An 11,518-nucleotide genomic window follows, 5' to 3' on the forward strand; every position below is an offset into this window, starting at 1 on the left:
CAGTCGGGATTAGAGATTTCACAGATCATTTAGCAAATTACAAACATCTCGAAACTTTTCGAAAAAATGGTATTCGCGTGAACACACACACACCTAGACACCATTCACTAATTTAAAGAACAGTCCCAACATGCACCCAACATTCTGCAACATACATTACAATACCCGGAGGTACAAAATCTACAATTTTCCTTGTTATGTCTATATATAAACAAACATGTCTGACAGCTGTGTGTCAGACTTTTTAACGCATTCGTAAAGCTACGGTCACAACCCGCCGCACGTGCTTCTGCGTGCTATCTACGTGCAAAAACGTTGGTAAACACAGGGCATCCGTGCGTGAGTACCGCCTCCGTGCGGAATCCTACGGATTTGGAACCACGCGGACACGCCGTAGAACTTTAAGTGCATGTAAAAACTTTTTCTGCGTGCGGTCTACGGATTCACCACCCGTGCGTGCAAGTACGAGCGACGCGCGTGCTCCGTACGTGCCGTACGGAAGAGGCACGTGTGAGTACGCCCTCGTTACGGTAAATTTGCAATCGCACAGAGATCGTACTTTGTAAGCACGTGCAATTCACTTACCACTTGCGCAACGTACGATGCACGCAACCGCTCACGGCCAGACTTGGCGTGCAGACCACTCTTACACCTTGCGAAACCGTGCGAGTGACGTGCGTAGACGGCACTCCTTCTCCACGTTTTCAGAAAAAAACGTAGAAGACGTAGCCTCCCAAAATACTTACGGACAAAAAGCACGCACGGCGGGTTGTGACCGTCGCGTAAGGCGTCATATTTTGCGTCATATCTCCACTTGGTAAATGGTAGTTGCAATGGAGGATGCAACTTACTGAAAAGGAATGACAATAAAATTGACTTTCTGTACCTAAGGTAGTCTACGTGATGATTCCTTACCTGTTCAATGGTTCCTCCTGCCACCCACTCATCTTCAGCCAGGAAGCGGAGACACACCTGGCCGCTAGTCTGACTCACGTTCAGGTGGTAGATCGGCGTGATGAAGCGCACCTAGCGGAGCAAGAGATAATTGCACACTCTACTTTACTTAGGAAGCTGCTATGAAAAGAACTTTTCTACAGTCTTGAAAATTAGCACGGAATAAGGTACATATATAGTAAGAATCTTGACTATAATGACCTGTTATTATCATCACATGTAGGTACTATCGAACGATGAACTTTACTTAGCTTAGGCAAACTTGAGGTGGACTGTTTTGGTTTGTGAATAAACATAGTGTAGAGATAAAATGATCAATGTACTTACGATTGGAGGCCCAAGGGGGTAGTTTTCGCTACATGAACAGTCAAGGAATAAAACGAAACTTCGAACTTTACCGTATACATTAAATCCATCCGATGTCGTGCATCATAGATGGTGGCGAAAAAAATAAACGGGCTCAACCATAAAGCTTTTCCTTGTAACCTCAAAGGATTAAATGAAATGTAAGGGCGGCAAAATTGGACTTTTAATATCAATTTTCTGGTAATTTCAGACACCTGTGAGGCAAAAATGCGGTTGCTTGTTTCGTATCGTAAGATTGTTTTAGCTATTTGTGGACGGAAACCACCACCACCGCCCCCAAATAATGAGACGCCTCGCGTAGTTTTGTTGTTTTTTTTACACGCTTTCAATTATGAAATGTTGACATTGTAAAATGGTAGCAAATGTCAATATCAGATAGATAATTCTATCTTCTAGAATGTTTTTGTTTGTCCGCCCTGAAATTACATTGGTTGCCTTTTAATACTTTATTCCAAGTATAAGTGTATTTGTTGATAATATTTAGATGTTCTGTAAATAGAATTTCCTCATCTATTTAACATTGCTAAAGCAGAGTTCCTAAATTTACAGTAACGTATACTGTTAATCTCTGAGAGTTTTCACACAGAAACGATGTGTTAATAGTGATGGCACATTACGTGCGAACTTATCTGGCTATCTATATATGAATTATATAGTTCTACTTCAATAATGTATTGGTACGGTACCACTCTATCACATTTACAAATTGCCACATACATAAAAAGGATACGGAAGAAGTATCTGAATCTTGAACTTCCCTCCTGTTAGTGAATAAGAAGACGTTGCGTTAATGATTTAGGAATCTGATGTACTGTTGTCATAAAATATTAAGGTAATCGCAATTATGATGATGCTCAATTATGATGCTCGATAAAAAAATGTTAGTCCCAAATCTATGACATTTTTTTTTATTTCCAGCTACAACTGTTACACTGATATGCCGATTTACATTGGCTATTAAATCGTAAATGCAATCATGTTACCATAAACGTTAACTATAAGCAGGGCTTAATGAAAAAGACCTGCATATCGGGGCTTTGTATGTATTTTTGATGCTACCTGCACCTATATCCACCACTTGTCCATGACAAAACCATACCCGCATATATGTTGGACCAGCGGTAGTCAAATATTGCCTTGCATTATTTACAGTAGCATCAATGAAGTCGACGACAACAAAATGGTGGTACTGGGAACTTCTTTCAAGAAATTCCATTTTTATGAACTTTGTGGTGCATTTGTGCAGAAGAAAAAATCCGAGCCCTGCTATAGGGAAGAGATGAAGTAAAAATTCTGATTCAGTGCTGTAAAAACAGCAGTACCTTTGTACAGAGAGTCCTGTGGCCCCGGGATGACAGCCTCCCACACATGCAGGTCGTCTGAAGGTAGCGACACCTGGATACCGACAGGAGGGGACTTCCTCAGGGCGGCTAGCTCCTTCTGTACCCTGTAAGGTGACACATTATGCCACACAGAATTAATGTGTTGGTTCTTAGATATTTGGAGCAAAATTATAAAGAGACAGGGATTATGAAACAGGCTAAGGCAACAAATACTACAATAGGAGCCATGGAGTCAACTTACCGGGGTGCTTTGTAATTCAAACAATGAACTTTTGATTTTTGATAAAGCCACAATAGTGATAGATGACACAACTGTAACAGCTAGGAAGATTTTCTAAAACTGTTGGAACGTTTATATGAGCGTTTTGTACTGATTTACAAACTGACTTTTTTTTGCAAATCAGAAAAAAATAAAGAGGGCGAATCGTAGAACCAGTTGATGAAATTGGTGTGTCCTTATGTGCATGCATACACATTAGCAGAAACCATTGAGAATTGAACATTGTAAAAAATATGAATAAACATATTCAAGTTTTCTTGAGCCATCCTAATCCATAATTCTTATGAAGTTTAAAATGTCGAAAAGACTCTATCTATCTGCTAAGGGGTCCCAAACCTGTACTGAGATACAAGTGTCTTGAAGAGCCCTGTGCCCATGTTACCACCACGGTAGTCAGGGATAGACTAAGGCCTGGTAGTTTACGTTAGCCAAATTTAATGGGTGTGTATATAGTACACGCATGGTCTTTAAAAACAGTAAGATTTAATAGTCAACTAGAAAGGCCGACATTTGCTTGGGAGCAGATACAGCATATTTCGGTCCATCTCCCTCCCACGCAAAAGTGGACTATTCCAAACTTGCCCCAGTGCAAAACTGGCAAAGGTTCTCAAACAAATGAATTAAATAGTAGCTATATGAGAACAAAGAAGCAACAACAAGTACTTTGAATCTCGAAAGCTTTACTAATCTTATTACAGGTATGCAAAAACTAACAAAGATGAGATTTGATACATTTTGAAGGTCTTAGGCACATAAAATTGAATGTGTGGGTCATTACGCACCACTTGGGTGCAATGTGACCTCAGGTAACCCGCAATGGAACACGTGTTCCATGGATGGAACCGGCCATTCTTTAGATAGAACATGGAACGGGTACAGCACTTTTGGCCCTTTTTATGCTGAAAATAGCCATTACAGTCCCCCAAATGAGTCATTCTGAAGTGGTGTATGCCAAATACATGACTGCTATTCTGTAGACACACGTTCAAGGTACCCTTCTACCGAATGTCATATCATTTGGTTGTAATACCAGGGCTCAGGATCCAAAAATCAATTTTTTGTCGAAAAATGCCCCAAAAAACCTTCATAAAAATTTTTCAAAGGCATGTTTCAAAAAAATTAAAAAAAGTCTGGGGGTATTTGCCCACTCTACCTCCATGCCAAATTTCAGGTCATTTGGCTGAATGATGGCGGAGTTGAATCCCTCTGAACAAGTGGCAGGAGGAGGGGGAGGAGAAGGAGAAGGAGGAGAAACATGAGGGAACACAATATATTTCATCCATACCATGGTATGGACTGAAATATAAATAGGGAGAATAACTGGCCACGGGAGTTTAGCCACCGTAGAGTTCATTTGCCCGTGCCTCCCCTGACTGACTCTCCTGGTCAATTATTTCAAATTTTTCTTATAATTTCATAATTTTGCAAAGTGCTGTCGTAGGATGGCCTGGTCGAGGCTATAGGTATGACTCGGGTGGGGATCGAGGCTATCAACACCCCAATGCCAACACGTGAGAAAATGTACGTATGTATATCCAAGCTCTTTGTGAAAGTAAATATATGCCTTTGCATTTATCTAAGGCCACACCAAGTAAATTTTATGGATGACGTCCTTTGGATACCCTAAATCTAATGAGAGAGGGCGAAAAAAAACAAGAAGGGCCCTAAAAAACAAGATGCCTAGATAAGAAATATTGCACTGCTGACAGGACCATCCTGTCTGTTAATAGTTCCAAAAACGGCACTGTTTTGGAGCTATTGACAGGATTTTTTCAGTGCCATTTTCGTTTTTGTTTTTTTTTTCATTTTTTTTTTTCAATTTTTTTAACAAGGCACACGCTTTCGGCGTTACGGGTTTCACGATCTGATGATTTGCGGCACTGTCTTTGGTCATAGTTACGGAAAGCGGAATTTCTTGTTTTTTTTTTTCTAGGAACAGGTCAAAATTAATGGGCGCGCGGACGGCATCCAAAAAATTTACTTGGTGTGGCCTAACCTTCTTTCACTTTGGAGCTTACAAGCACGTCGGCTGGATTTTCGCGTTTTTCGTTGGATGTCAATTGCAACGTTGCAATAGAATTTTGACTATTGCAGAGGATATCTTTTCCGAAATAACATTTGGAAATTACTGTCGAAATGCTAACCTTATATGAGCGAATACGACCTTATATGAGGCATTCTGCCGAAATGCTATGTATAATTCATTAGGGGTTTCACGCAGTTCATTCTGCCGACGTGCTGAGCATACAACGTATCAAGCTGGGCGCGCGATATTTCTACTTCCGGTTTGACCGATTGAGCAAAAATAAGGCAACTTACCGGGATGCGAATTGTCTCTCCATGTTGCTTGATCCCAAACTGTTTTTTTTCTAACGAATTTGTATTGAATTGCCTCAGAAACGTTCTGCGTCTCACACTATTATGATGTATCTGGTACGTATTGAGTCTGACTCAGCGGGGATTTCAGAGTTGTGGTAATCTCAGACTCCGTTAGGTTTCGGTCCGCTATGACTCATTGGCCTGGCCCCGCCCGTTAATTTCCAGTATCAAGTCGAGAGGGGAGGTGGGATCAATATTCGTAAATCTATATGCCGACTGCAGCCAATTCTTACTGAGCTACAGTATTCATCTTTAATCTAATTAAAATCGACAAAACACTGAAAAACGTAGTACCTCTATTCGCTGTGCATTTTTATTGGATTAGTTTCTACCACCCCTTTTCAAAAAGTGGTATCAGCCGGTGGAAAGCCCACTGACGTGACGTAATCGAAACTTGGAAGGTACCACTCGGCTGAGGTTGTTCAATTATAAGCGCTATGGGGGTTATTTTCTCCCTTTTCTTCAAATAAATGATGATAATAGATGATCACTTGGCACTTATTTCGCAGACGTAATGGTAGGTATATTTTATTTAAAGTTTTATGTTGGAAAATGCAAATAGGTTCACATTTTACATCCGTTAGCATGTATGTAATTATGATGAAAACAACCTCTGCCCCCATTCTAACATGTAGCATTGGCATCGCCTTATTTTAGATTACGACCGTGCACGTAAAGTCCCTTGCATTTATCAGTCACACAGCCACTGGTTTCGGCAAAGGCAATTTGCTGATTTTCGGAACGTTACTTGCTGTATTTTGCCTTTCTAGAATTTTGTGATCGGCAAAATGCCTGAGGGTGACAACATCTGGCAGCTTTTTGTCAAAGGGATACGTGGAGAGACCGCCATTGTGAGAATCCACAAGGTATGGAAATCTTGGCTCTTAGTGTAAGGCCATGTTGATTTGATTATATGGATGACATCGACGCGCGCATGAATTTTCGACAGTTTTTCAAGCATACTGTAAATCGTACAAAACAGTTACAAAATGACCAAATATATACCGTAAGTTGAAAAACTATTGGAAAACGCTAGCCTCTACCAGGCTTGGGGAGGCGGCTGGAAAGAGTAGAAATCGGCCAAATAGAGAGATAAGCATAGCAAGGGAATTTGTCCGTTGAGAGAACATTTCGCCATTGTACCCCACGCCGCTAGCGACAGGGAAGCATGCGGGCTGAAAACGGGGTCTCATGCTGCTTATCCGGATATCTTGATCGGAAACATGGTCAGGATGGTCTTGAATATTATAGGGTTCTCTTTTCTTTTCTTTTTGTGTTTCTTTTGATGAAAAAAGGGACCTCTCTGAGACTTCACACAGGCGTTCGTGTCATTGCCTGTCACTGCCCAGTCGCAAAGCAATAACCGTGTAATTTAGCTACTTGGCACCTATAAGATAGCCGATTAGTGGACTTCAAAGAAAGGGCGACTCCCGACAGGCTTGGGGTGCGGCGAAATGTTCTCTCAACGGACAAACTCCGGATCCCTTGCCATGCTTATCTCTCTATTTGGCCGATTTCTACTCTTTACATCCGCCTCCCCAGCCTGTTAGAGGCTAGTAGAATGCCAAAATTAACCGAAAAAAGACAAAAATGTAAAGAAATGAATATGAAGAGTATATTATTCTCCATACCATATTCTGTGCCTTTTGTTCAACCATCAAGACCACGTAAATTTTCCTAATGAAAGCAACTTTTTTTAAATTTTATTTGCACACTCGCATCAGTTTTTGGGTTCCCAGAGGATGTCATCCATATAATCAAATCAACATGGCCTAATACTCATACAAGTGAACGGAAAGGATGGCGTGAAACTGACAACGCGACACATACATGGATAATATTTTTGCATTTATTAGATTGTATTTTATTTAGATTATTAGATTTTATTCAATGGGGATTCCAAACAATCTTGAACTCGGACTACACAATCATTAGCCTGGGTACCATCCTACTTGTATGCCGGGGCTCCCACACTCGCTTCCCTAACAAGTACTTGTTAGGGAAGCAACTGTGGGAGCCCCGGCATACATGTAGGATGGTACCCAGGCTACACAATCATGGTACCTTGCACTAAAATCCAAGTAGTCAAATTGCAAGAGGGACACTGTTTGTTTTTTTTTCATTATCCACTGGTACTTTCCTTTTCGGCGGGTACTTTCAGTTTCGGCTGGTACATCCAGTTTCAGTGGATACTTCCATTTTCAGTGGGTGCATACATTTGTATGGGCAATGGTTTAACGGAAAATTTGCAGCTGTCTACATTGCCTGACTACTTGGCCTGTCTACCTGACCTGTGTACCTGTGCTGGCAATCACGTTACGTAAAAGGTTGAGCTGTGTACCTGTCTATATGGTGTCTACCAGGTCTTTTTACGTCAGACTACTGAAATACATTCCTATCTCTCCACTAGGCATTCCCTAATGATAAGATAGCCGCTGCGCCCTCTAGCTGAATGCATCAAAATTACACGCATTGCACTAGTATTGTGTAGCAAGTGGCATTTTGGAATAAACTTACAATGTTGACGTGTGCGGCCTTCAAGATGGATTGTAAAAAAAAAAGAAAATTATTTTCAGCAGTGAACATGAAGTGTATGGGATGCAATAAGTGTGTTTCCCACAAAACGGTGTACTTAATGTCTTAAAAGTCAATTTACAAGTTCACATAGCACTGTAAAAAAATAGCCGCTGTATTCTAGCCTTCTTTTCAGCAGCAGAGACGCAATAAATTTTCCAAGAAAGCCGCTAGGAAACTCAAATATCTTGTTCCTAAATGTTGTGCAGGACGCCACAGTAGACGAGCTGATCAACAAGATCAGTGAGAGAAACGGCATACCTGCGAAAACCCTGCGCATCCTCTACACAACCAAACAACTTATTTATGGTCAAAACAAATACCTGTCGGACTACAAAATGGAGGATCAGTGCAACCTCACAGTTGTTCTGCGCCTGAAGGGAGGAAGCGACACCGTGGAAGACCTGTCTCCTCCGCCGAAGCAACTGGACGAGGACGTGGAGACCACCGAGGCTCCTGATATGATCAGCTGATAGGATGACCCCAACACGCCCCGAGCCAAGATGTCCTGTGGGCACGCCATCACTCCTGAGACACTCACCACGTTCTGTGAGAGTCTGCTGAGGTACGTGTCTCTCAATTATTTTTAAGTACGTGTCACTTAATTTGGTTGCAGCGTGGCGCTTTCGCCATTTTGTTACCCACTTTTCTTGCTTATCTATCTTGAGGGGTTCAGAGGTCTAGGCCCCATTGCAGCTGGAATAAAATTGTCTGGATCGAGGCGAATTGATTCGGTTTGATCCGGCTTCGGGCCGGATTGGAGCCGGGTTAAAGCGGGAGCAAACCAAATCAATTCGACTCGATTTAATCTTAGTGGGATGTGGCCCTAGATCATGGGCTGTAGGCCAAGGAGTTATTGTTTGAAAGCAAGGAGTCACCGCGCCGACCGCGGTACGTCCGTCCGCCGGAACTTCCGGGAGTTAGTTCTCCCGTCATCCTTTGCGCGGCCCAGTATTTCCCACCATCCTTTGCCATGTTTGCGCTAACTTACGACTCGAACTAGTGCCATAAGACCCACAGATGTCTAAAATTTTCGACCTTTGATTCTCCAGTTCAGGAAAGTACGTCTTCAAGTGCCCTTACATCGGTCAAGATAGGGCGTATTGTGGCAAGGAGTGGACATATCTGGAGGTCCGTCGTCTCGCCGTCCTCACATCGGACGAAAAGAAGCAGTTCGAGACCAAAATCTCCGACAACTACCTGCGCAAGGGGATGGGCATCCAGGAGTGTCCCAAGTGTCACTCTCTCTGTGAGCGCATCAACAAGAAGCACAAGCGCGTGGTGTGTCCCCTGTGCTCGGCCTCTGACGGCGTGGAGTTCCACTTCTGCTGGCACTGCCTGCACCAGTGGGTCGGAGGAGGCATCGAGAAGTGCGGCAATGACAGCTGCGGCGGTGAAGACCCGCGTCTCAAGATCCTCCGCGACTGCAAGAAGAAGACCATCGTGGGCGTGGCTAACTGTCCTGCCGTCAGGGCCTGCCTGAAGTGCGGCATGCTTATCGAGCATGAGAAGGCCTGCAAGCACATGGTACGGTGTTCTAACTTACCGTATTCACTTCCACCTCTACATAATACAGAATAAATCAACAGATTGGATAAATTCTCCGAAGAGGCAAGAGATTCAGATACGGTCCACTATGCATATCTTCCATTATACATGACTTCAACAAAACTACACAACTCAGTAACCTTGCATCGTTTTAGAAAATAGGACTTTCTGCCTTTGCATAAAGTCTGTTTACTGCCTTTCTGGTAGGCAGTGCATTCACCGAGACAGTCTCTTTTGACTCCTCCCACGGATGACCTTTCAGTCATGTTTGACTCACTGATTGTCCGTTATTCCTCCTATTTTCAGGCCTGTGTCTGCGGTCAGAAGTTCTGCTTCATCTGCCTGAAGCCCGACCTGAACGGACACTACCAGTGCGGCAGTTACGACAGTCCGTCGCGAGATCGCTGAAGTGTCAGAAGACCATCCCTGCAGACAACTAAAACGGCTTCCGTGCTTTCTGGCAGAATAGAAATAAATACAAGCAATGGCGGAAAAACGCGTACGGCTAAGCTAAATAACCGAGCACATAACCAATTTGCATTGTTTGTCTTCCAATACTGTTTTACAAAGTCCGACGTCTCTAGTGATTGGTATTGGTACTCTGTCTCATTCAGACATTGGCTCCCCCCATCACGAGGTGACGTCAGTGGAAGGCAAACCATAAATAGTCACAAATTGAACCGCATTCTTAAAAAGACTCAGCGCTATCGCCGGAGCCCCATACCATATATATGGTTGACCTCAAAGGAACCGATATGATTATCCAGATATCAATGTAGTATTACAGTCAGTGGCAGTAACTGAAATTGAAACACTTTGAGCAGTAAACGTGCAATATTAGTATTACAGCCAGTGGTAGTAACTGAAATGGAAACACTTTGAGCAGTAAACGTGCAATAGTAGTATTACAGTCAATGGCAGTAACTGAAATTGAAACACTTCGAGCAGTAAACGTGCAATAGTAGTATTACAGTCAGTGGCAGTAACTGAAATTGAAACACTGTGAGGAGTAAACGTATAAAAGTAGTATTACAGTCAGTGGCAGTAACTGAAATTGAAACACTGTGAGCAGTAAACGTGCAATAGTAGCATTACAGTCAGTGGCAGTAACTGAAATTGAAACACTGTGAGCAGTAAACATGCAATAGTAGTATTACAGTCAGTGGCAGAAACTGAAATTGAAACACTGTGAGCAGTAAACATGCAATAGTAGTATTACAGTCAGTAGGCAGTAACTAAAAATGAAACACTGTGAGCAGTAAACGTGCAATAGTAGTATTACAGTCAGTGGCAGTAACTAAAATGGTTACACTGTGAGGAGTTATCATATAATAGTAGTATTACAGTCAGTGGCAGTAATTGAAATTGAAACACTGGGAGAAGTAAACGTGCAATAGTAGTATTACAGTCAGTGGCAGTAACTGAAATTTAAACACTGTGAGCAGTAAACGTGCAAAAGTAGTATTACAGTCAGTGGCAGTAACTGAAATGGTTACACTGTGAGGAGTTATCATATAATAGTAGTATTACAGTCAGTGGCAGTAACTAAAAATGAAACACTTTGAGCAGTAAACGTGCAATAGTACATGTAGTATTACAGTCAGTGGCAGTAACTAAAATGGTTACACTGTGAGGAGTTATCATATAATAGTAGTATTACAGTCAGTGGCAGTAATTGAAATGGAAACACTGGGAGAAGTAAACGTGCAATAGTAGTATTACAGTCAGTGGTAGTAACTGAAATTGAAACACTGTGAGCAGTAAACGTGCCATAGTAGTATTACAGCCAGTGGTAGTAACTGAAATGGAAACACTGTGAGGAGTTTGCTTGTAATAGTAGTATAACAGTCTGTGGCAGTAACTGAAATTTAAACACTGTGAGGAGTAAACGTGCAATAGTAGTATTACAGTCAGTGGCAGTAACTGAAATTGAAACACTTTGAGCAGTAAACGTTCAATATTAGTATTTCAGCCAGTGGTAGTAACTGAAATGGAAACACTTTGAGCAGTAAACGTGCAATAGTAGTATTACAGTCAGTGGCAGTAACTGAAATTGAAACACTGTGAGCAGTAA

General features: G+C 42.1%; 1 protein-coding gene and 1 long non-coding RNA gene across 2 annotated transcripts; one reads left to right on the top strand and one right to left on the bottom strand.

The window, feature by feature from the left end:
* Positions 1-919: 919 nt before the first annotated feature.
* LOC109484095 lies at positions 920-5,289 on the bottom strand. The gene is made up of 5 exons (XR_002141059.1): positions 5,263-5,289; positions 2,643-2,767; positions 2,051-2,081; positions 1,282-1,309; positions 920-1,026 (listed from the first exon to the last, which is right to left on the bottom strand). It is a non-coding gene; the product is annotated as an uncharacterized LOC109484095 (long non-coding RNA).
* A 2,975-nt stretch (positions 5,290-8,264) lies between these two features.
* On the top strand, positions 8,265-9,852 carry LOC109484094 (uncharacterized protein DDB_G0292642-like). The gene is given in 3 exon segments (XM_019787317.1): positions 8,265-8,461; positions 8,949-9,423; positions 9,751-9,852. Coding segments are annotated over 3 exon segments (681 nt in total). The 5' UTR covers positions 8,265-8,357.
* Positions 9,853-11,518: the final 1,666 nt, after the last annotated feature.

The sequence above is a fragment of the Branchiostoma belcheri genome, unplaced genomic scaffold (genome assembly GCF_001625305.1).
Source record: "Branchiostoma belcheri isolate BF01 breed outbred unplaced genomic scaffold, Haploidv18h27 scaffold689, whole genome shotgun sequence".
NCBI lineage: Eukaryota > Metazoa > Chordata > Leptocardii > Amphioxiformes > Branchiostomatidae > Branchiostoma > Branchiostoma belcheri.